Below are 27,032 nucleotides of genomic sequence, written 5' to 3' on the forward strand. Positions count from 1 at the left end.
AGACCCTCACAATACTGAGAATGGGTTCCCGAAAATTGGGGTCTTATAGAATCTTGCCCTTGCGAATCGGAACAATAGTTTACACTCACGTATGTGATTAAGTTCAAGCAACCGTTAATTTCATTAAAATGTAGAGGAACGCAATGTTCTTCAGGTATTAAGTGGAATTGTACCTGTATTTAGTGAAAGGTTCCAAATACGTAAGCCAGACTCTTTATTGACTTTAAAACTGTTATACTAATTCTAACTCTTAATGTTACATAATAAAGGGATAAATACGTTTGTCATAATTGAGCAAGGAAAGAAATATAGATACTGTAATAAAATTATATAAAAAACACGATAGCACAAAACTTATGAAAGTAATGTTTTTCAATAACACAAATTTATAGCGTTCATTTAGAAAGTTTTGAAACAAAAACGCTTATGGTGAGACGATGTCTCATATCGATAGCCAATGAAAAAGTTTTATTCTTTATGGCTGTAGTGTGCTCTCAGCCATATTTTATGACGCATAAAATATGTGGCTATTAATTTTCCATAATAAGCTCTATTTTTAAATTTTATCTTCTCGGGACAAGAAAATTATAATAATCGATATAAAAAGGTAATAAAATGAAAACTTATAAGAATGTTAGTACATGTTTTTAAGGTACTAAGGGTACTTACTATATACTTATACTAAGTAAGTACTACTACTATACTATATACTAAGGTACTATATAGTTAAACCTATATATCTTTTTTTAAAGAAGGTAATAAATAATAATTATAGCTGTCACCTACAAATCACCTACGCCGTAGCACCTAACAAGTCTTTAATAGTGTACTTATAACACGTATTTTGCCAACCTACCTACTCATTTTGTTTATTTTTATTTATCTAAACAGATATTATATTATTCTGTCTTTATTTAAAAAAAATCAAGAGGAAAACCTAAAGAACTAACTAAGGGTGGTAGTGGTATGCCCGTTTGCAGTATTAGGTATGCTTTTGATCGTTCTTGCATTCTCAAAGAAGACTGAAGCTTTAATACGTATCAACGTATGTTCATTTAGCATGTAATTGCATTCCATCAAATGAATGAGACTCCCTCAGGAGTCCTCTGTATCGTCAATCTGTTACTTAGATTATACTGCTATTACTTAATAAGAAGTGTTTTTAATACCTACCGAAGATAGGTGACACATTTCCATATCTTTTCATAATCAATCATTAAAATATGTGGCTATTTACTGTAACGAAGCAGGAAGGAAAATACACACCTAGTTTGACAAGAACGTGTATTATTTTAAAAATATTCCTATTCACAGAATTTGCTATCCCGTAACCATTTGTGTAGAGATATTCAAATAACCGAGAATAGGAAAATCGTCAAAATTTTCCTCGTGTAACCAATTTGCTACTACCTTGAGTTTTATAAAAATAATGGAAGAATAACATAATGGATCTTTAAGCATATTTTAAGATAGGTAATTCTTCTTATCTGCCTATTTTTACAGTAAAATATTTACATATTCCAGCCTAGTTACGGAGTTTAGCTTTATATTTTTACGTAATTAATATTATAAAGATTACAAATAGGTATATAAAACATAAAATTTACAAGATAAACGCTCACACAAATAACCGTTAGCTCCACAACAAGGACGGAGCATTCCGAGCATTAAAACAACTGCATTTGTACAAATTCGTTATCCACGTAATCCGTTTTGATAGCACGTAAACAAAATATTTGTGTTTCATTTTGCGAGTTAACGATGTTTTTAATCCTTTACCCTGGCCGGCCATTATCGAGTGCGATCGCGACGCGTGATACGCATGCCGGATTAAGCTCAGCCTGATCATGTTATTTTGTTGTTTGCTGCTTTAGGATAAGCGTACAATGAGCTGCTTTCATATACGATGTGTTACCATGGGGGTCATCGTGAGATGAACACAATCGCAATGATGATAGAGGTCAAATTAGTGTACACAAAAATTGCTTGCATTTGAAGTGCTTGCTTACCTACCGCGGGAGAAGGAAAGCTTTTTTCAGATATTTTATTTATCTGTGGATACATTAGCGTAAAGAACATGACAAGCAATTGTGACTGATTTTTAAGATTTCATTAAAAGGAGACGAAGAATAAGTCTGGATTCAATTGTATTTTCAAAAACATATCTCATATAATGAACCTTTAATAATTTTTATTGAACGTCCGCATTCTCAGAACTCTATCTTTAACAATTTATCAGAGCGACAAGAATCAAGATAGCTATCGATGGAATATCTTGCTCATTAACACTTTTAAAAGTGCTTCTTATCGATAGTGATTCTTACATCAGATGGTTGTAACTGGCAAAACTTTTGCTTGCGGACCATCATACATGATACAAATAATAAGATATAATATGTCGATTGTTGTGAATCATAGATACCTCTACCTATAATGTTTATAGGTTTAAAATAGGTCGTAAATTAAAATACCGAGATAAGCTCAAGTCTAGTAAACATAAAATAAAGGAGCAATACGCCAAAAAAGATATAAGATAATAATGGAAGCTTACCTCATTTTAAAAGCGCTCGTTATATCGAAACAAAATAATGACTCGTGCAATTTAAATTTTCCGAACAAGTAACCCTTTCGGACAGTATCTGGTCGCAAATAAAACATGTTTGCAATTTTGTCGCTCCACTGCAAATCCTAGGAGACAATAAAATTGCATTTCCAATATAAATTTTAAGTTGTTAAATCGATAGCCGTCTTTTTAAAACCTACCTCACTCGAATGTGCTTCGATGGAGATAAACTTGTACGTTGCAATGCTTTTAGCTTTATAACTATCGTAGTTGGTGAAATTTTTGAAACATTTTAGGGAAATGCGCTGTTCGCCCTGCTGGTTCAATCAAAAGAAAAGTAAGTAAATTTATTTTATTAACACATTGGAGTTTTTTTTTAAACCAAAACCATTTGAAACCAAAAAGTACACGCCATGGTTTACTTGGTTTTAAGTAGGTATCTAGTTAAACTTAACTAGCTTTCGCCCGCAACGTCGCCTGCGTAGTTAGGTAGAGGAAAATCCGCATAGATAGTTCCCGTTTCCGTGAGATTTTCGGGATAAATCCTATGCTATGTATTAATCCAAGTTACCCTCTATGTGTGCCAAATGAATTTCAGTTCAGCAGTTTTTGCGTGAAGGAGTAACTAACAAACATACAAACTTTCGCATTTCACGTGTATCGTGTGTGATGTGTTATTAGCCACGTTTATGACCTCGCGAAATGTAAAGGTGCTTTTCCACCAGAGATAGATTAATAATCTTAATACTATCTCAAGATATTGTAGCTTGTTTTTGCATTTTTAATTCAACCATCAGAAAAGCTTATCTAATAAGTTTAACGTATTGTAAAAAATATTATAGTTAAATAGACTTAGATAATAATATACCTACATCAAATTTATAATAATTAAATGCGTGGTTGTTATTGTACCTACCTACAATCTACATACCGTATAAAACATTGATACTTTTTTTCCATACAGTACTTATTCATTCATGAATAAATTAATTTTTGTTCTCTAGAGGTTGTGTTTATAATCAACGTAACTAGGTACTTATCGTTTGGAAATAATATATGCCATGCATTATCTATAAAATATGCATCCATACTAATATTATAAATACGAAAGTAACTCTGTCTGCCTGTCTGTTACTCAATCACGCCTTAACTACTGAACCAATTTGCATGAAATTTGGTATAGAGATGTTTTGATACCCGAGAAAGGACATAGGCTACTTTTTACCCCGGGACATAGGATAGGTTTTATCCCGGAAATCCCACGGGAACGGGAACTATGCGGGTTTTTCTTTGACTGCGCGGGCGAAGCCGCGGGTGGAAAGCTAGTTATCTATAAAATATTATTATGATGCCCCAGTTTTACACCCCTAAGAATATTTTTTCCTCGTGGAAACAGAATCGCGATAATATAGATTATTTGATCACAAGATCAGTCCTAATATTGTTTCCTTTGTAGAAGAATAATTACTGCCAATGAAATAACGGATTGACAGGATCGTATGCTTCAGAAATTCAAGAGACTGTATTGAAAGATTATCTACCACTTACTCGAAACCAAGCTAGAAACTAATGCCATTGCATCTAATGCCATTTGATGTTCTGTATGTAGTGCATCGATTGACATTTGACAACCTTTACAAATGTAGCCGCCTCTATCAAACTACAATTTGATAGCTTAGAGGCTTATATGTAAAGTTATCATTGTCATAAGGCAATTACACGGTTCAACGACCTTAATGATTCTGTCACTATAGTAGAGCCATTTTAATAGGCAACATTTGACAGTTCAACATAATTCAACAACGTAACCTAGTAACGACGACATAGAATAACATGATATTTCGTTTTGTTAGAACTGCACATTTGCTTAACTTTTTTCAATTACGATTACATATTTATAATAATAATGACCGATGCAACTAATTTTAAGATTTGATTTTACTGATAAACCATTCTAAACATTTTCTTATTTAAAGAACTGACGTCGCTACAATTTTGTGTCAATAAACCTTTTTTCTTTATAAATACCAGAGACGTTACTCTAAAAATCGAAATCTGACATCTAGAATCGAATGCATTGGTTACTTGGGAATAAAAATCATCATAAATTATTGACATGTGTTTCAAGTTCGATTGACAATTGTTTCAAGTCCGTATCGATTAATTCGCTTTAATCGATGTTTTTAAGCAGGTTACCACCCTATGAAGATAAAATTGATATATGTCAAATGTTGCCTATTAAATTGGCTCAACTATACATTTGAATTTGTTTTTTTAACCGCCCTCTATAAATATACATCGTTGTTGAAGTAAAAGTGACCAAAGATTATGGAATTGTATACTGTATCGTATTGTATCGTAATGTGTTAGTGGTTTCTACCTAATTTATGTTTTCTCTGAGAGGCAGTAACATATTACATTTATGAATAGTAAATATTGTGTACTATGTATGTTGTAAATGTAATGTAGGAAGACTCATCTTTCAACATTAACCGTTATAAGCAAAGTCTCTACTACATGACCCATTCTGGAGACCTTAAAATGACTAAGCAAGTAATTATAAGTTCTAGAGTGGGGAACAGTTAAGAAAACACCGATTTAGAAATTAATTTTATTCAACACGGACTCTACTATATTCTGGAGACCTGATGATGGCTAGGGTGGAGAACATCTCACCTACAGAGATATAAAAGATGGAGTACATTATTTGACGTAATTCTATAGAACGGCCTCTACCATGTCATGGTGTATCGAATGGTAATGGTGACAAGGCAAATGTATTTAGCGTTCTCTGTATATCACTTCATACCTAGTAGGAATATATGCATGCAACCTACACACACCGAAAAAAACAGGGGAACGGACAAGAAATCACGTTTTTTTCGACTTGTTATGTATTTTGTAGTTAGTTCGGGGTTAATTTTTTAAATCCCTTACGTCTTTGAAATGATGACGAGAAATAAAATGTGTTTCGATTTTTAAACATTAAAATATACCATATATTAAATATACCCCTTTAAGAGTTTGGTGCCTATTTATCGACTATAGAGGTATAGCAGCTTCAAATCAAAAATATTATAACGTGTTTTAAACTGAGTTTTTTTTTCTACTGTTTATCTTTGAACACAATATTACAAAATGAGTGATTTTCCTGCGACTGAAGTTACCAGAGCCTATGACTATGACTGATATGGGTCATACCTTCCGTACAAAGAATACAGTGTTAGTTGTGTCGGTATCTATAAAAACTCGCATAGTTCCCGTTCCCGTGGAATTTCCGGGATAAAACCTATCCTATATTACTCGTGGATAATGTAGCTTTTGAATGGTGAACGGAATTTTTAAAATCGGTCCAGTAGTTTATGAGCCTATTCATTACAATCAAACAAACAAACAAACAAAGTTTTCCTCTTTATAATATTAGTGTAGAAGAAATCATCGGTTCACCCAGTTAAAAGTGCGGAGGTAACGGAACCAACAAAAAATTCAGTTGAATTGAGAATTTCGTCCTATAATGGCGTCGGCTAAAAATGTTGCTATACGTTTATGTCAGTTTTGACTTTCCTACGATTTTATACAATAATATAAAATTAAATGATTTTATACAATATAAAAAAAAATTGCTGATTTTCGGCGGTATGGCGACCATTTGGAACTGTCTGAAAAGTATGGCATGGCGATTTTCGTACTGGCTACTGGACGATGATTACCTGTGCAAAAATTAGCCTGGTACAAATGGTTGAATTTTTTTTTAAATCAACGCATTCACGTCGGTATTGTGGGCTGTAAATTACACCGGAAAAGTATGGCATGACACTACCGCCTACTTCTTTTTTATGGGCTATCGGTAAATCCTAAAATTTTTGTGTTACAAATCGTTTGCCTTCCGTAATTTATCCGACGAGTTCGACTAACGCCCACGCGACTAGTATGCCGGTACCACTGTTCTGACCATGATTTTTCTTTTTGTCATTGCGTACTAAGACCACTGTAGAACCGCCATCCGGTTACAAATGACCCAAAATTTTGTGTCAGTATCTCCCGGCTTTGGATTGTTTTGGACCCTTAAAATATACGATAGAACAGCAATTAATCTTTTTTAAAAAATATTCAAGGCACAGGGAAAGTCTGGTTACTGTTTTATAGGTATGTGTTTTCTGATAATATTTTACTGTCAAAAATTATCAACACTGGATATTATTCAATGACGCCTTTCAAAAACAAAACTAATTTACAAACAGATTTTTATATCTTTACATACCTATTTTTAACTTTCATTTCATGAACTGCTCATGTAAATACCTATTACAATCTGGTTTAATTTAACAAAACATTCAATTCGGTGAATTTTAGCGTTATTTTGCAAAAAAAACCGCACGTACAGTCCCCCGTCCGAGTCGAACTGACACCGTCAAATTTCGTCGAAAATATGCAATAGAGGTGAGGTTTTATGTGGGTTTTATTATAAATTCGTTTTTTCTTGATAATTTAACGATAATAATGAAAATTGAAAAAACAATCAATACAAATTGTTACAAATATCATAACATATTTTTTGGTATTTTCATGTATAAATATGTAGCCGTTTTCCTAACAAAATGCGTTTTATGTTCAAAAAGGGGTTGATTTGTATGTATTTTTTTTATGTTTAGGCCGTTCTAAACTGAAAAGTAAACAATACACTTTGTTAATAATTATATCCTTGAGTATCACATATATTTTTTTTAAGACAATCGTACCAACAGTTTCCTCAACAAAATTCAATATGTATAAGGTGTTTTCCGGTTTTGACCATAGTAATCCCCATAATCAATAATTATAAATGTCGAGATTAGCAAGTAAATATTAACAACGAGTATAGTAGGAACTATGAACTTCTGATCTCCGATGCTTACGTAGAGGCTAGAGTAAACCCGGTAATTCGTACTTTCATACAATACCTTAGATCATTTTACTTACCTAATGATCTAAGTTCATACTCATAACCACGCGTCGGCTTCGGTTATAGTTGCCATCGCATCGCACACTCTATAGTTACTTCTATACTAAATTATATTTTTGTTTGGTTGAATGCGCTAACATAGGGAACTACGGGTACGAACTCTGATTTGAAAACAAAATGTGCTGATCCTAAAACATATTGGAAAAAGTATGTTTGTCAAATAATAATATTTAAAGATAAGTTACACAACTTCAGCTGTCTACTAAATAACTTTATATACAATATGTTTATTTCATTAAATTTGCAGTGATTAATCAACTTTAGTACGACTGTATGAACGGTCTTCAACACAATATAATATTTGACTGTTTATCGCTTTAATAATAATAGTTAATGTTGATGTCATGTTAAATTATTGCCTTCGTTTTGAAATACAAACAAATTTGAAATATTATTCACAAACATAATCATACTAGGTATAATAATTAATGATTCATTACATTCGCCACGCTAATAAGTAATAATATGTCGGCGCAACGACGATAAACGACTACCCTCAAACTACTAAATAATTATAACTAGCTAAAGTTTACTTTGATCTTTTTAAATAAGTGGTTGATTCATTAATCAACCACTAATGAAACAATTAAATTAACGAAATAATTAATGTTTGTTAAAACTGATGAAAATTCATTGTAAAAATTCGAGTGGCAACATTCAAACTAATTCTTGTGAGTCATGGTTCGCTTTAAATACGAGCGCCCGACGGCACAGAGCACATTCACTCGCCGGCCGTTGGAGCGTTCGGAGCTCTCTCTATAATTTCCACGTAGATTAAAAAGGCAGTAAAATACCAACGGGCGTTCTACTTCGATTATGAGCGTCTGCTCTGATGATGTTGACGTCAGAATTGCTGACGTCACTCTTTTTAAAAATAGCCTTCGGGCCCTTCTTCCGTCATCAGAAGTTGGATAGAATTCAAGCTCTCTCTTTTTAAATGTTAAACGTTTACGTAGTTTTGTAACGGCATACTGGCGTTTGTGTTTTTTCGTGCGTTGTGTAAAGTAAAAGTTTGTTACGTGGATTATTGTAACGGGAGTGTAGTTCATCGAAGGAATTGTGTGTGTTATCTGAGCTGCGCCTCTCTTTGTGATGAGCATAAATCTACGAGAACCTCCGAGAAATCTACGAGAACCTCCGAGAAATCTACGAGAACCTTCGAGAATCTGCCTATATCACAAATGAGTAGGTGTTGATCACATGATACGCGAACGGACTGTCTCTGTCATGTGGAGTGTTCAGTATTCTGAAAGATCAGTGTGGCCGAGGCAGTGTGTTTTTGAAATCCTGAGATGAACTACCGTAGTGTTGTAATACGAGAAAAGGCGTACGAGGACGTACGATTGTCAATATGGCCGTGTTAGACTTAAAATCTACGAGAACCTTCGAGAACCTCCGAGAAATCTACGAGAACCTTCGAGACTCTCCGAGAACCTGTTACTAGACTGTCTGGTGCAGTCTGATACACAAATTCCTATAGCAGATTTCACTTGGTCGGTCCAGCGCATTGGTGACCTGCTTGGCATTGTTACAGACATTTACTACGAGGCTGGTGCAGAGCGCGCACCGCCTGTCAGTATGGCCGTGTCGGCGCAACGACGATAAACGACTACCCTCAAACTACTAAATAATTATAACTAGCTAAAGTTTACTTTGATCTTTTTAAATAAGTGGTTGATTCATTAATCAACCACTAATGAAACAATTAAATTAACGAAATAATTAATGTTTGTTAAAACTGATGAAAATTCATTGTAAAAATTCGAGTGGCAACATTCAAACTAATTCTTGTGAGTCATGGTTCGCTTTAAATACGAGCGCCCGACGGCACAGAGCACATTCACTCGCCGGCCGTTGGAGCGTTCGGAGCTCTCTCTATAATTTCCACGTAGATTAAAAAGGCAGTAAAATACCAACGGGCGTTCTACTTCGAGTATGAGCGCCTGCTCTGATGATGGTGACGTCAGAATTGCTGACGTTACTCTTTTAAAAATAGCCTTTGGGGCCCTTCTTCCGTCAAATATAATACTGACAAAGCAAGTATTTACTATTGAAATAAAACACACATTATTACTAAAAATATATTTAATAGCTCTTAATAATTATAATTTGGTTCCGGGGGGTGATGTGGGAACGGCGGATGTCCAAACGGCGGCGGTCCACGCGGCGGGAACTGCGGTCTGAACTGTGGTGGCGGTGGTCTCCATGGGGGAGGGGGTCTTGCACCCGGTGGGGGAGGTGGCCCGAACCCGGGGGGTCCGAAGGGAGGGGGAGGGAAGTGGTGGAACGGGGGAGGGGGAGGGGGTGGACCGGGGGGTGGAGGCGGTCCTGGTGGGGGCATGGATGTGGGGGGAGGTGGTGGTGCTGACATTGGTAGGGGGGGTGGTGGTCTCGCAGACATAGGTGGGCCTGGTGGTGGCATGGGTGTTGGTGTTGGGGGGGGTGGTGGAGCCATCATCATTGGACCGAGGATGGTAGGTGGCGCATCCGCGAAGAGCTGATGCGGTCTGTCCGCGTGGGATAGTGGGTTTTGCGCTGCGAGTAATCTGTATGAAAATAACAATATGAATTGAGGATAAAATAATTTATGTTAATTAAATGTATTTAACAATTGGTAAAACTGTGTGTACTTTATGATTATATTTTTCTTCTGTCATCTATAAAATTTGAATGTGTGAATAATTTAATTTGAATCATCATTATATCTCTGAATATTAAATACTTATAGACAAGTAAATATAGCCCTCTGTCACGTTATCTCATACAAATGACAAAATATATATATGTATGTAAAATGTGGTCTGTACATTGCATTAACAGCACATGCTGACCGATCACAAACAACAATTTCCCTACTGACTTGTCTCCATAAATAGAGAATAACTGAACAAAATCAATCAGATGTTAAATGTTTTACATAAAACACCAAATGCACGTAAATAATTCGAATAAAACCAAGATACGCGGATACATTACACTACATCCTCACATTAAATACTATAATCACAAATTACACTATATTTCTACATAAACAAATATATAAACACAAACCTTTCAGCCGCAGAACCGTGCCTTTCACCCTTAACATCCTTCTTAAACGCATATGATACAGAAATCGGCCTGTTACATAGATACTGGTTGTTCATAGCTTCTATCGCCGCGTCAGACGCTTCGAATGACGCAAAGTTTATAAAAGCAAATGCTTTGGAGTTACCCGTCTCTGGGTCTCTCATAACCTGAAAAGTTAATTTTTTTTAGATGATTTCAGTTTCTTTTTTTTTTAATCATGATCAGCAATCGGTCGCAAGACTATAAGCAAACTTAAACTATATTTGTATGGCCTAAAAGATTCAAATAATATTTAAACATATTTAATAAAATTTTCTTCAAATGGCATGCAATAAACATCAAGAACATTAGCAACACAAGAAATTATGACTGTTTGTGAAATTTTTATTTCGACAAATATTTATCATATTAATGGCCTTTGTAAGGAGTTGTTCTCAATAATTATAAAAGGTCTGTTTCCGCATTGAGAATTGATTCAATTAAGATTTGAGAAAGCTTATGTGACATTCAAGAAAGTATTTGAACAGCATTTAAGAATGGTTAGAAACATTTTTAACATCCAATACTCTAATTAGAAACCAGCCATTAGCATCAGATATTAAACTTAAATAACAGCAAGTTGATTATGTGCTATACAATAACATTTTATTATTATGTCATTTGCTATGCTCATTTGTTAAAACTGTTACCTTTGGTGTTTGTAATATAACTCCAAACGCAGAGAATGTATCATACAATAGTTTCTCATCAACTTCAGGATCCAAGTTCCCAATGAACACATTGGCTCCCACGTCAAGATTCTTTTGATGTGCCGATGCCTTATTCACTCTTACTGGCTTACCATATAGCTTTATCATATTCATTACCTGTAAGATAATAATAAATAATAAACAATAAACATTATTTCCAAAATATAAGATGCATAGAAATTGAAAAACCCTTGCTCCCACACTAGGATTCCCTGTGTCGTGGGAACAAGTATCTTCCAGTAGTACAATTGTTTCTTTTATAACATATGTGAATACTTTCTCTGCTTCCTGTTTTCGTATTTTGTTACTAGTTATAAATAGAATAAGAAATATCAATACATAGTATAAAACAAAGTCACTTTCTCTGTCCCTATGTATGCTTAAATCTTTAAAACTATGCAATGAATTCTGATGCAGTTTTTTTATAGATAAGTAATTCAAGAGGAAGGTTTTAGTGTATAATTTATTAAGATTTAGAGAAAGCAGGTAAAGCAGGCAGATAAAAAAATGTTCTTACTGATTTTGTTAATTAAGATAAAATCCATAAAGTAAGATGTAAATATTTATATTACTTTAACAAAATATAGTAATCACTACATAGTATAAAACAAAGTCGCTTTCTCTGTCCCTATGTCCCTTTGTATGCTTAAATCTTTAAAACTACGCAACGGATTTTGATGCGGTTTTTTTTTAATAGATAGAGTGATATAAGAGGAAGGTTTTAGTATATAATTTATTTATTAGGTTTTAGACAAAGCGGGCGAAGCCGCGGGCGGTAAGCTAGTTTAAATATATATAAATCTCGTGTCACAATGTTTGTCCTCAATGGACTCTTAAACCACTTAACCGATTATAATAAAATTCGCACACCATGTGCAGTTCGATCCAACTTGAGAGATAGGATAGTTTAAACATGTAGGTACCACGGGCGAAGCCGGGGCGGACCACTATTGTTTTAGATGATATTGTATGTACATACTTTTATGGCATAGTCTGCATCTTCTTCTCCCATAAACTCAACAAATCCATAACCCTGATGCGTTTGCGTCACCCGATCTTTGGGCATGTGAACATTCACTGTAAAAGAAAAGTTAGACATTACACTATCTTAATCTTATCTTAATACTATTATAAAGGCGAAAGTTTGTATGGATGTTTGTTACTCTTTCACGTAAAAACTACTGAACCGATTACAATGAAATTTAGCACACATATAGAGGGTAACTTGGATTAACACATAGGATAGGTTTTATCCCGGAAATCCCACGGGAACGGGAACTATGCGGGTTTTCCTTTGAAAACGCGGGCGAAGCCGCGGGCGGAAATCTAGTTTATAATAATTTACATAAAGAAAATAATAGTTAAAGAAAAAAAAGTTTAAATAATATCATGTAATTAATTAATCTGTTCACAATTGTTTATGAATTATAAAATCATAGCTGCCTTGAACTAGGTAATTCCTCTTTAAAAATGTAAATTTAAAAAATGTACATACCCACAGGTCCAGCTTGAACAAATAATTCCCATAGCAAGCTCTCTGTAACTCTGTCGTCAAGACCTCCCACATATATTGTAGCATCTGGAAGCATAGAGAAAATATAATTGTGTAATTTTATTATTTAATTTTAATGTATAGAGACAGTTGTAGCGGTAATACTGTCTTTTACAATTAAAAATTTGGTTAATTGCAGATAAGCATACTTCATAACTTGAAATCACTTTGTAAACATTAAATATGTATTATGTTACTCAATATTTTTTTTTTAATATTATTGTACAATAACAGGGGAGCGCTTGGCCACAATCTCGCCTGATGGTAAGCTGAGATGTGGCCTAAGATGGAGCGCACTTCCCTAGAATGTTCCTATTAGTCAGCACTGAATATTCAGCGCTGAATTTGATTTTAGTTAATAATCAGTATAATCTAGTATTTCATGTTTTACTTATTAATGTTAAGTCAAAATATCACCAACTAAAGCATCAATTGGGTATTGGGAGGGAAAGTAGTGGTAAACGTAATTCATGAATTCATAAGGAGTCTTTTATTTAACCACTTGTTAACTTAGTACATAATGTTTGTAAAATTTCCTGTAACTATCTTGAAAAGGTATTATTGTTCGATATAAATAATGTTAAATGTTTGTAGGCTCTTAACCTAAACACTTTTTAAAATCCATGTATTACCTACCTTGATTTCTTTCGGCGATAGGACCCGCAGCCATAGTGTCTTCCTATTATTGTTTATTTGTTATATTTATAATATTTCCATTACAAAGAAATTGTAAAAAAATACATTAATATTTTGGCCTTATTTGATACAACCGACGCGACAATAAATGTTGCCAGTTTTTTACAGATGACACTGACATTGGACTAAAGTCACAATTTTTGAAAAAAAAAACATTTTTGTGTAGAATCAAAAATTTTATTTTAGTTAAAATTCTATTAATTCGATTTCGATCATTCATTGCAACCAGATACAACAATCGGTGACAAAAAAGATGTCTACACCTAAAGTGTAGTATTAAAATTTATTGAAAACTTAAAGGTGCGCTTACACGAGGCCAATAATTGCTTGGCAACTCTCTTATTAATGGTAGTCTGTTTCATAATTTTATGGGCAACTTAATTCAAAAGTAATTCATAGTCTGATTGTGACAGTCATTCTAGTAAATTTTTTGAAAACTGCGGCCTTTTTGCCAAAATCGATCGAACCCACATACATCTATTTTTTTTTTATTTTTTGTTTTTGATTATTACTAAAAAGAACTACAAGCCGCCGCTGCAAGAACAATGTGGGCGACATCATCATATCGAGCAAATACTTAATTTCTCGTGTAGGACTTTATTGCCTAGTTGATGAAGTTGCGCCGTATCGCTCCATATTATTGTATTGCGAAACATTGACACTTGTTGCCGTTGCTATGACGTCATAGTTGACGAGTATTGACTGGAATTGAGCAATTTTAGTTGCCCGTATAAGTGCACCTTAATAAATCCGGTTTCTAATCATAAGAATAAGGTTGTTGAGTCACCAATGTAGGGGCTTGTTATGTGCGGGTGTAATGAAAGATGGATAACTACGCAAAGGTTATATTTCGTTAACTACATATATTTATTCGGTATGTAATTAATATTCGACCTAATGCGACCAACCCGCGTCCCGACAAGCCCTTCACTGTTCATGCATAGCGCACGAACTGTTTATATACGAGTTACCGTGTGAACCTATGGTGGGAACTTTCTTAGTAGGTACTACACTTGAAATTCGGTAACTCGTAAATTGGCTTGTCGTCGCTACATCATTCCCCCCTTAAAATAAAAAAGGTATACAAGTAAAAAAATCTTACAATAAAATTAAACAATAAACAGATGTATATAAAATGTCGCTATAAGGTTACAAAATGTTTACAATATAAAGTATAAAAAATGTTCACAATATAAATCAATCATAACGTATACAAGTGGTTAACAGTTAACACCTAATTTCGTTAAACTATTTATGTTATTACAAAAACTCGGTTGGGTCTTCTAAGTGGCGTGCGATTATTGTTACACGTCAATTAACACTTAGTAACATTAACATTTCAAATCTCAATACGTTCTTTACACTTGTATCGTTTAATATTACCAAGGCTATTACTATACACTCATAAGCCATAAATCAAAAGTACTTAAATTTCTAAGTAGTAAACATTTCAATCAAAACTCAACACAAACATAAATTTGAAATACCATACTTAAAACGTTAAACACTGAACTCGTTTCAAAATTACTTAAGTTTATTATTTATTAAATACGATGTGTTGATTACTAAGTATTTCTATACATTTCTATGAACTCTTATGAATACTTATAATCATCGTAATTCTAATAAATATAAAATAGTTGAAACAATTACAAATACAATACTATTACCTAAATCGTACTGGTAATCGTATAGCTCTTCCACTACGCGTGGTATGTGTATTAGGCAATTCGCTACTTGGAATTAATTGTAATGGAACCTCAGTATCTGCCCCAGATGTCGTATCACTATCATCATTCAAATAATATGCAGGTTTTAGACGGTCTACAGATATTCTAACTTTCCTGCCAGTCATTTGAATGTAAAATACCTTTTCCTCTCGACTCAACACACGATAAGGACCGTCGTATGTTGGTTGTAAAGGCTTACGTACTGCGTCGTTTCTTACAAAAACATAATCGCACTTTTCTAAATCGGGGTGTATAAATATGTTCCGTCTTTCATTCTGCCTAATAGCTACTGACTGATATTTCCTAATAGAGTCTCGTAATTTACTTACATACTCAAGACTGCTATCTATTTCAAAACTCGATTTTTTATCGTAATAATCACATGGTAATCGTAAAGTTGTTCCGTACGTAATTTCTGCTGCGCTTATGCCGGTATCACTTCTTACTGCTGTTCTAAGTCCTAGCAACACAGTTGGTAATTCCGTAACCCAAGATGATGATATATTGCATAAACGAGCCGTTAATGCCGCTTTAAGCGACCTATGTCAACGCTCTACCGCCCCGTTACTCTGTGGGTGGTAAGGTGTCGTACGTAACTTATTAATACCTAATAACTTCATTAGTGTAGCAAATAATTGACTTTCGAATTGGCGTCCTTGATCGCTTGTTAGCTTTTTCGGACAACCAAAACGAGAGATCCATCCTTCATATATTACACGCGAAATCGTTTCAGCAGTTATATCTCTCGTAGGAAAACATTCTGGCCATCGCGTCCCCCTGTCACTATGGTTAGGCAATACGTCCTAAAACCTTCGGGTGAAGTGGGTAAAGGTCCAATTAAATCAACATGAATATGTTCAAACCTATCGCACTGCAGAAACGATCCTAAACCTGACATTGTATGTCGATTAACCTTCGATCGTTGACATTCAATGCATGTTTTAACTTTTAACCCATTGGCCAACGTGACGAATCATATTTGGCCAATAAAAACGATTTTGAATCAATTTGCGTGTAGTCCTTATTCCGGGATGACATAAATTATGTACACTATCAAAAGCAATACTTACGTCGAAATTTATCAGTCAAATAGGGTCTAATTTTAACATTATCTAAATTACAATAAATAAATGTACCGCTTTCAAGTAACATTATTTTCTTTGACCTATTATTAGCGTCTTTCGAATTAGATAATTGTAACATATAAGAATCTTGTTGTTGATTCTAAGCAAGTTCTGCGTAATCTATTACAGTGGGACAACTTATTGTTGCGACTCGTGATAACAAATCTGCAACGACATTATCTTGCCCACTAACGTGTTTCAAATCCGTTGTGAACTCACTAATGAATATCAAGTGTCGTGTACGTCTGGGTAACTCTTTCTCGCTATTTACTTTAGAAAATGCATAAATTAACGGTTTGTGATCCGTATACACCGCTAACTGTCGTCCTTCGACCATATTCCGAAAATGACGAATAGCCAAGTAAATTGCTAATAACTCCCTATATACGTACTATACTTGCGTTCAATCTTAGATAGATTCTTAGAAAAATAACCTACATGAGTATCCGATGCGTCCGTCATAAGTGCGAGCGATGCATCGGCCCTAGGGTGCTAAAAAAATCTGCACTTTATAAACAAAAACATAAGTTGAGTTACCTTGGCGATAATAAATAACCATTTATACGGTCGCCGTAAACTAAGATCTAAAGTCATTAACTTAGTACCAAATGTCTTAATTACACTAAACTACACTTTATAATCACTACACAGTACACTCACTCGCGGATTGGTTATTTTTCGACACTGGTAAAATTAAAATATTGCGCCGGTGTCCACTAAAAACTTAATATTACTTTTTCTATCTCTTATACACAGGCGTTTATTTACGGTGGAACAGACATCCGCCTCTGTCTGCACCGTATTTAGTTTTTTTGTTGGCTCTCCTGCTGCTTCTGCCACGCACAAGGTTGAATGCACTTGCTGGCATTGTTCTTATAGCGGTAATGGTAATAACATAACCAATTTGGTCTTCTGTGTTTTGACCTTCCTGCACGATCGCGATTTTGAGATGCGGAACGATGCGTGCTATTTCCATACCTTCGACCGCTAAACGATTTGCCTCTCGAGCCTGCACATTCCAGCTGGTTTACCCGCTGCTTTAATTGTGCTAACTGCTCGAGAAGGTTTAACTGTACCGACGAAACTGCTGTAACTGGAACTGCCGGATTCATTTTTAATTGTTAACAAACGATAGGTATCTATGCAATTCACTATAATAATGTTCACTCTTCGTCGGGGGTCACCAATGTAGGGGCTTGTTATGTGCGGGTGTAATAAAAGATGAAATAACTACGCAAAGGTTATATTTCGTTAACTACATATATTTATTCGGTATGTAATTAATATTCGACCTAATGCGACCAACCCGCGTCCCGACAAGCCCTTCACTGTTCATGCATAGCGCACGAACTGTTTATATACGAGTTACCGTGTGAACCTATGGTGGGAACTTTCTTAGTAGGTACTACACTTGAAATTCGGTAACTCGTAAATTGGCTTGTCGTCGCTACAAGGTTAAATTTATTTGTGTAAATTATGTTTTTTTTTGTATGTTTTTGATACGTTTTTTGAATAATAAGTAATAACTACAAAAAATTAAGCAGAAAGTAAATATAAACAGTTGGCAGTACCTATGTTATGGATCGCATATTTTATTCGACAGATTATAATTTGGCGGGAATGAAAATATTTACTCAGAAGTTATTATTTAACTCAATTATTTCTGAGTAAATTGGTATACCTAAATCGCGAACTTTCTTATGTTGCAATGATTGGACTTCGTGTCAAGAAAATTTAAAGATTATGAATATCGATCGCTCCCTGCATGTCCATTGTCCGCGGTTGGGTGACTTTTTGTACGCGGTTCTTTTAATCCCTTGTTTGCGTTACTCAATACAGTTGTAAGTGATCTATTTTAGCGTACAAAAAAGTCTGCGGACAAAAATTCCTCGTCTGTGCAGGCTGTGTATTAGAGCTTTTCTTCTGGTGCTTATTTTGTTTTTAACGCTGCCAGTATGAAAAATGTGTCATTTTTGACAACTATTTATTTACTTGTCCTAAACTGACAGATGACAGATTCAATTTTCTGTTTTCACAGAGCAAGTAATATAGTAAGAGACGGCACTCAGTACTTCGATTTCGAGCTCACGCACACATATGCATGTATTACTTAGGTCAAATCTTATATACCAACCTATGAAAAATTTACGTCAAACATGACCCACATTGCTGCCAACATTTAAAAAGTAGACGTTGCTAGTGATGTCTCTTTATGAGTGCTAGTATCGATAAAACTTCATATCGATATCGATAAAATTATCGATGCTGGGTAACAACACTACTAATACTCATCCATATATTCAAATTTATAGGAAATTACAAATAAAACAACAATGTAGATCAATAAGTTTATTATAATACATATTAATTATATAATAACATTTTTATATAATATTAAAACTCACTATTATCAGCAAAAATGGATAATTCCATTTGAATTTTACTGAATATCTTTATTTAGGCATGTAGGACTGAATTCGGCTTAAATATTATGTGAATACAACTAGATTCAGATTTTATACTTTTCCTTGAAAAATTTTGCGGGATTTCTATTAAATCTCGTTCTAAATTTCGATACCAATATATCGTTGCCGTTCGGTTCGCCATATTGGAATTGTATATGAAGAAGCCGTTGTTTTCTTTGGACATAATAATATTATCTCCTCCAATTGATTCTACAGCCAGAACATGACGTGTTAGAGATGTTTTCTCATAAATTGTTATGTAATTATTATGTTTTATCTTCCATATAGAACAGTAATTGGGTACATATTGCAAATATTTAGTCACAAATCACAATAATTAATTATTACACACAAAGATTTTAACATTGTTTACACAATATAACACATTTTCTTCTTTTTTCACTTTTGGCAGAAATATTACAAATTAAAAAATGTACTGTACAATAACTGAGTAGGTAAATAACAAAATTTACGATATACGAAGAACAAACTTTGTTTATCATCCACCAAAACAATAAAATAAAACGCCATTTTGAATTCAAATTTCAAACAACAAATCAACATCAAGACGTTGTCTATGCTTAAGTCTTAACCATTGACAAGAAATTGAATAAAGAAAGAAATAATTTATTAATGTACTAGCTTAAAATTAAAATGTACAAAAATAAGGTTTAAAAAAAGAAGAAATAATAATAAATAATTAAAACTAAAATATTAAATCTTTTAATAAATGATTACATCGGAGAGGCCAACATTAGAAATATTTTTATTTTTTCTAAATGTTGGCAAGCCAGACTTGACCTTAGGTCTTGGAAAAGTACAAAATAATTTGAACTCTATGTCAATTGAATGAAGTTCAAAATTGCTTGATAATGGAAGCCTAACCAAAACGATGTTCTAAGTGTCGACCCACTGTCTGTTTTCACTTTTCAGTTTTCGTTTAGGTATGTTTTGCTTGGATTCATACGCTTGAAAACTCGATGTTAGCGGCAGCGGTTGTATCTTTCCATTCACGTATAATATTTTAAAAGGGAGTAATGCAAAGTGCTTCGGATATTATATCGTCATTATTGTGGTTCAAAGACGATAATTATGTGGATGATGAAAATGATTCTCAAATAATAGAGCAGTTTGTGCAAAATGTTGAAGATTTTAGTTCACAGTACGGGAGCGAAATCAGTGTTTCCTATACTGCATTCAATCTTCGCGGACCACCTTCCAACTTTCCCGATTATGGGGACTATCCCCAAGCATTTGTAATGGTAATAGAAATGTTTATAAATAACAACAAATTACGTGCGCATTTTTTAATAAACACATATCGGTGAAAACAAAGAAAATTTGTTTATGTAATAAGATTGTAATATAATGAACACATTCAGTTTTAAATATAAACAAAATAATATTTTCAATTGTACAGAGAACTTATGGAACATGGTGGGAAGAGGCACCCTCAGTACAAGAGGATTATATGCCGCAAAATACGAATAGTATTCCCAGCCAGGATTACGTAGGTTTGTACAATTTTATAAAAAAAAAGAATAAAAAAAATATAACTTTGTTTATACTCTGTATTCTATTTTCAACAGAAGTGTCATTTGAAAGATCAGTGTATCCCCTTGAAGTAGCTGTTTTTGAGACATACAATCCAGGTGCTTTAGTAAGAATTTGGGCTTATGGACCCACATCATGGATATTACTATGGGAAGGGGAGCCAGAGTATGCGGGTGACACTCCAAGGATATTTAGTCCACCAATACGGCAGATTAATTATCCTACTAGGTAGGTCATAAATAAATTTATTATATCTTAATAAGGTTGTTAAATTGATTATACCTACAATATAATTATAAAGAATGTTCATATTTTTTACTTAATATGAATGAATTAATGCTGCATTTATTAAATTATGTGAAAAAGGCATTAGCATTTAATTTTTTTTTATTAAACAATAAAATGTCAATAATGTTTTTTCTTGTAGAATCTTACGGCTAGAATTCAATCACAGATTGCTTCCATACTATACAGAACTTGATGCTATATTATTAAGAGGCAGAGAGCCACCCAGTGTAATGAAAACTAAAAATAATTTTGCATACTCAACTCTATTTTATAAGAAGACTCAGCCAGAAAAAGGTATGTGTTTTATATTTTAAATATTTGAATAAAATTGAAATAAATCTAATTTTTTTTCTGTAGATTTTCATCATTCATATAACAATAGAGATTGAACAAATTTTGTTAAAATATTTTTTTTACATTTTTGTGTTATAACAATAAGTATGTATTATATTTTAGGCATGCTCCTGAACAAAGTAATAGCAACAAACCTTCATGAAAATGTACTGCCACCAACTTTAATTTCAAATAGTGAAAAACTTATAGACTCCGGACCACCCTTAGGAGACTTTCAACAACTGCCGGTAAGACTTAATAAAATTAATTACTATATCATTTTGATTTTGTATGACTTTAGTAGAATCTTTTGAAAAAATGACTTTTGACAAAGTGATACCGTTATTTTTAATTTCATGAATTATACTTAGCCATGCATTTGATTTTTTCTTTATAATATTATCTCTATTTATAATATGTATTTTTATTTTTCGATGTGTGGTAAAATTAGTTATATATTATAATAATTTAAATAGGTACACATGCTATTTGCTAGTTATATAGAACTATGTATATTATGTACCAGCTAAAAAAACATTCTATAGTGTTTAAACTTGAGATATCTCCATAAAAAAATACTCGATTTTTTGGACGAAATAAAATTTATTTTACACGAAATTTTTAAAATGAGATCAATGTGTTTAACTAGTATTCAATTATGCGGAAATACGTTTTATAAATACAGTAAATAAATCACGCGATGTACTTAAGCTAAAACACGTGATTTGTTTGCGTTTACTTTCACGAGTCGCCTTATGCAATACAAAATACAAATATGTTTTGCAAAGAAAATGTTTTTCCTTAAACTTTAATGGGTTCGTTTATTCGAGGGTGGAAAATATTTTATCCATTTGATTGCTTAAAAATTATTTCAACTTTTAAGTTTTCTTTTATACAAATTGTTTACTCACGTTATGAGAATGGTTTGCGCAAGATTTAAGATATTAAACAAAATAAAATGTTGTATTTTTCGTATGTAGAGCAAATAATTTTAGGCCAGTAGAAATCGACACTAAAAAACCCTAAATTCGCAAAGCACGATGTAGATTTGAATTTTTGGTATGTTGTTTGGATCAGTTAGGGTGATGTAAATCCCAATTTGCAACTTCGAAAAAGTTGTGCTCGCTGCGCACCACGTGATAAACTGCGAAAATTTTGGACTTTTTTCACTTTTTGCTCTAAAAGTCATAAACTATGCGTTTCCGACAAGTATGATTCAGTACATAAATTAAGGTTATTAAATTTGCAACAATTTAAGCCTAACCGCAGCTCTCTAAACCTTATAACGACTAAGCTGTGGCCATTCGAAGATGGTTCATTTTTCCCGAAATATTGAAATTTTTAGTTTTGCTCCCGTTTGAAGCAAAATATTGGCAAAAACCGCTCGTTCTATGAGAAGTTCGTATAATAAAGTTGTAGTGCATTTAATTTTCTTTCATAAGAGCATAGAACAAAGTCTGTAAGACAAATAGTTCACTCACAATATCTGAAAAACAAAAAGAAGGTAGAAATAGATTTTTAAAGAATTGAAACTGAGGGCATATAAAATCATAAAAAGGATAATACTTTTTCATTTGCAGGATAGGTAATTAACAAAATTACAAAGATAATTAAATTTGCAACAATTTAAGCCTAACCGCAGCTCTCTAAACCTTATAACAATTACTAAGCTGTGGCCTTTCAAAGATAGTCAGTTTTTCCCGAAATTTTAAAATTTTTAGTTTTGCTCCCGTTTGAACCAAAATATTGGCAAAACCGCTCGTTCTATGAGAAGGTCATAAAATAAAGTTGTAGAAAATTTAATTTTGTTAATTATCTATCCTGCAAATGAAAAAGTATTATCCTTTTTATGATTTTATATGCCCTCAGTTTCAATTCTTTAAAAATCTATTTCTACCTTCTTTTTGTTTTTCAGATATTGTGAGTGAACTATTTGTCTCACAGACTTTGTTCTATGCTCTAATGAAAGAAAATTAAATGCACTACAACTTTATTATACGACTTTCTCATAGAACGAGCGGTTTTTGCCAATATTTTGGTTCAAACGGGAGCAAAACTAAAAATTTGAAATTTTCGGGAAAAACTGACTATCTTTGAAAGGCCACAGCTTAGTTGTTATAAGGTTTACAGAGCTGCGGTTTGGCTTAAATTGTTGCAAATTTAATTAGCTTTGTAATTTTGTTAATTACTTATACTGCAAATGAAAAAGTATTATCCTTTTTATGATTTTATATGCCCTCAGTTTCAATTCTTTAAAAATCTATTTCTACCTTCTTTTTGTTTTTCAGATATTGTGAGTGAACTATTTGTCTCACAGACTTTGTTCTATGCTCTAATGAAAGAAAATTAAATGCACTACAACTTTATTATACGACCTTCTCATAGAACGAGCGGTTTTTGCCAATATTTTGCTTCAAACGGGAGCAAAACTAAAAATTTCAATATTTCGGGAAAAATGAACCATCTTCGAATGGCCACAGTTTAGTCGCTATAAGATTTAGAGAGCTTTAATTAGGCTTAAATTGTTGCAAATTTAATAACCTTAATTTATGTACTGAATGATACTTGTCGGAAACGCATAGTTTATGACTTTTAGAGCAAAAAGTGAAAAAAGTCCAAAATTTTCGCAGTTTATTATTTGCCTATAATCTTTTTTCCTACTTTCCCAAATTTTGTAATTTTGTTAATTACCTATCCTGCAAATGAAAAAGTATTATTCTTTTTATGATTTTATATGCTCTCAGTTTCAATTCTTTAAAAATCTATTTCTACCTTCTTTTTGTTTTTCAGATATTGTGTGTGAAATATTTGTCTCACAGACTTTGTTCTATGCTCTTATGAAAGAAAATTAAATGCACTACAACTTTATTATACGAACTTCTCATAGAACGAGCGGTTTTTGCCAATATTTTGCTTCAAACGGGAGCAAAACTAAAAATTTCAATATTTCGGGAAAAATGAACCATCTTCGAATGGCCACAGTTTAGTCGTTATAAGGTTTAGAGAGCTGCGGTTAGGCTTAAATTGTTGCAAATTTAATAACCTTAATTTATGTACTGAATCATACTTGTCGGAAACGCATAGTTTATGACTTTTAGAGCAAAAAGTGAAAAAAGTCCAAAATTTTCGCAGTTTATCACGTGGTGCGTAGCGAGCACAACTTTTTCGAAGTTGCAAATTGGGATTTACATCACCCTAACTGATCCAAACAACATACCAAAAATTCAAATCTACATCGTGCTTTGCGAATTTAATGTTAATTTCCACTGGCCTATTTCACTAGATATATATATTTGAAGACAAAATGAATAGATAGGAGGCGGCTTTGGAAACTGTAAAGCACATCTCTGTTTCATTGAAAACGATTTTAATTAGTATACTTAAATATTATTAAACTATCAACTTAATACGTTAAAAATTAAGAATTTATATATAGCGGAACACGTGTTTGAGACTATAAATAAATGGAAAACGTGATAATTATTTACGCTAATAATCCAAGTACGCAGTAGGTACGCAAATTGCGCCTACGGAAAATTACTCATGGATGATTAAGATCTTTGATATACCTAATAATTAAAAAAAAAGAACAAGGCACCTTGTCGGTCAGGTATAATTAAATTATTCCGATTATTCCCAAATAATATTTTTTTAGTAAGTACGTAATTCCTTTTTATGTTCTATAATCTTAGCTTGTTCGAATATCAAGCAAGTGTGCTAAATTTTACATGCATAAGTCTTATGATGTAATCAAGATAATCAGCTAAATACATAATTACCTAGCATAATTTATGGCATTATAATGCCATAAATTAAACGATATCATCTTATACTCCGAATACACTGATTTATCAAAAATCCTGAAAAGAAAAATCACGACTAGCCAGCCACTTAATATATAATTTATAGAATTTATAAAAGACGTGATATTCGATTTGTTGTATTCATGCCCTTGAATCTTAATTGAATATTTTACAAGTGATTTCAATGTTCCGTTTCATTGCTTAACGACTAAAGCATTTTGAATAAAGGTAACAATAAATAATAGGACTAAGATGTTTTTAACGTAAAAGTGCTACCATAATTTGATTCCGCGGTTTGTCTCGCGTGCCCCCTGAACAAAAGTAGCCTATGTACTAATCTAGACTAAAATCTATCACTGTACCAAAACGCATACATTTAGAGTGTGAAAGAGTAATGGATATAATATTTCCTCCATACATTCTTACCTTCTTATAAACAATATGAGTAGGATTGTCCCTGTCTTATTAGATAGGATATACGCACATACATACTATATATTGTAGAACTTTAGAATGAACAGAAATATTATTTCGTCTTCAAATACGTATTAAAGAAATTATTGTGCTTACATTGCGTGCTTTACTCTAATTCTGTTTGAAGGTGAAGGAGAGTTAGTTGTATTGTGAATAAGATTTATGACTTAGGGCCGATTTTTCAATCCCCAGATAAACAGCTAGATAGACTTTATTCTTCAGTTAACAAAATATTCAACTTTTCAATAGACGAATGGGACTTATAAAAACAACAATTAACAATCATAGAACACAAGAGCAATACAAGACAAAACCTTAAAATGCTCTACTGAGTGAGAGTCATAGTGACGTTTGTTGACAAATTGCAAGAGTTGACTCTATCCCGCTCTAACCCGACAAATTTAATATGTTTGTTTCGCCAGTGTGGAAATATTTGGTCAGATAGTTATTTATGGAATAAATCGCGATTGAAAAATAGGCGAGCCGTTATGAGTTAGATAAACAATTGAAGGTAGGTATTAGATTGTTTATCTCGGGATTGAAAAATCGGCCCTTAGAGCGTTAATCTACTCATTGGGTAAATTATTTCGAATTGGCTGATATCCGCGCCTGACTATGTGGGTTTTATCTTCAAAATATTTACCGTTACTGCAAGAATCAATATTGTTAGGAGAAATGCACTTTGTTTTTTGTTATACCTACATATATAACACAGTGCTACTTTACCATTAGTATTTTCAAAAGTTACAGAGTTAGCTGTAGGTATTTCGCAAAAGGGAACTTGCTACTTCCTGACTTCAAAGCCAAAGAATAATCAATGAATAAGAAAGCTTTTTATCAAGCATCAAAAGAAAGTAAATATCCAAAATGTACCTCACTCACGCACATTTGATTTTGCTGTAGGTATTATTTTTAACAAAATATGTCAAAGCAGATATGAGTGTAAGATTATAAGAAACCTGACCTAGGCGTTTGACTCAGTCGTTTGTGTATGAAGGTTTGTATAAAACTGTTTATTAGCATGCGTGACATTGACGATGCACGTGCTTTCCATTATAACAATGGCGTATATAGTCGATTGAATTTCTTACGCATGCATAAAACTGCTATAACTTTTATACTTTTAAAATCAATCAATCACGATTGATCCCAGTCTGGGATAGATAGATAGCTTACAGGGTCTTATAAGATATATAAAAAGGATTACGATTTCTTCAGTTTCGTAAAGTCAAATTGCCTTATTATTTTAGCCCTGAAAGAACCTTTTGTTAAAACACTGTGAGCTATATTTGTTTCAAAATTTAGATGGTATCACCGCGTTGGATTAGCCTAAGCTCCGTTTAATCTGCTCGGCTAATCGTATTATATTCCCTGTTACATATTATATTATTTTAGTGACGCAAACACAGTAAGGGGTCTCACTTTCTGTATTATTTAAATGCAAGTTTTTATGTTAAAAGAAATTGATATTACTGATAAACAGGTCAAAGCTGTTCAGTTTATGCTAATGATAGCGTGTGTTGTGATGTTTTATGAATACCTACGTGGAACGTGTACACTTATGACCAAAATTCAATTACGATTAACAAAATTTCCCTATTTGAAAACAACAATTAAATTTTGCTCATCA

General features: G+C 33.2%; 2 protein-coding genes across 2 annotated transcripts in view; one reads left to right on the top strand and one right to left on the bottom strand.

The window, feature by feature from the left end:
- The window catches only part of Fbxl4 (F box and leucine-rich-repeat gene 4), a 265,794-nt gene that overhangs the window by 230,757 nt on the left and 8,005 nt on the right, over nucleotides 1-27,032 (top strand). Inside the window, exons 2-6 of the mRNA XM_089702391.1 lie at nucleotides 19,944-20,212; nucleotides 20,371-20,464; nucleotides 20,540-20,732; nucleotides 20,932-21,086; nucleotides 21,249-21,373. Coding sequence (XP_089558517.1) covers nucleotides 19,988-20,212; nucleotides 20,371-20,464; nucleotides 20,540-20,732; nucleotides 20,932-21,086; nucleotides 21,249-21,373 — 792 coding nt within the window. The 5' untranslated portion in view covers nucleotides 19,944-19,987. The remainder of the gene's footprint in view (nucleotides 1-19,943; nucleotides 20,213-20,370; nucleotides 20,465-20,539; nucleotides 20,733-20,931; nucleotides 21,087-21,248; nucleotides 21,374-27,032) is intronic.
- On the bottom strand, nucleotides 9,633-13,729 carry Spx (Spliceosomal protein on the X). The gene is made up of 6 exons (XM_089702939.1): nucleotides 13,572-13,729; nucleotides 12,879-12,962; nucleotides 12,363-12,460; nucleotides 11,324-11,500; nucleotides 10,617-10,801; nucleotides 9,633-10,111 (listed from the first exon to the last, which is right to left on the bottom strand). The coding sequence occupies exons 1-6, from the start codon at nucleotides 13,603-13,605 to the stop codon at nucleotides 9,661-9,663; spliced, it is 1,029 nt and encodes a 342-aa protein (XP_089559065.1). The 5' UTR covers nucleotides 13,606-13,729; the 3' UTR covers nucleotides 9,633-9,660.

Source organism: Colias philodice, chromosome 13, assembly GCF_061535455.1.
Source record: "Colias philodice isolate Cphi_HAF_F1 chromosome 13, ilColPhil1 Martin Lab GWU primary, whole genome shotgun sequence".
Lineage (NCBI taxonomy): Eukaryota > Metazoa > Arthropoda > Insecta > Lepidoptera > Pieridae > Colias > Colias philodice.

Excerpts from the sequence above, each read along its gene's own strand:
- Spx (XM_089702939.1), bottom strand. The coding sequence starts at position 13,605 with ATGGCTGCGGGTCCTATCGCCGAAAGAAATCAAG. Across the intron at positions 11,501-12,362 it reads ATGCAGACTATGCCATAAAA|GTAATGAATATGATAAAGCT; the intron begins GTATGTACATAC and ends ATTATCTTACAG. Across the intron at positions 10,112-10,616 it reads CACGGTTCTGCGGCTGAAAG|ATTACTCGCAGCGCAAAACC; the intron begins GTTTGTGTTTAT and ends ATTTTCATACAG.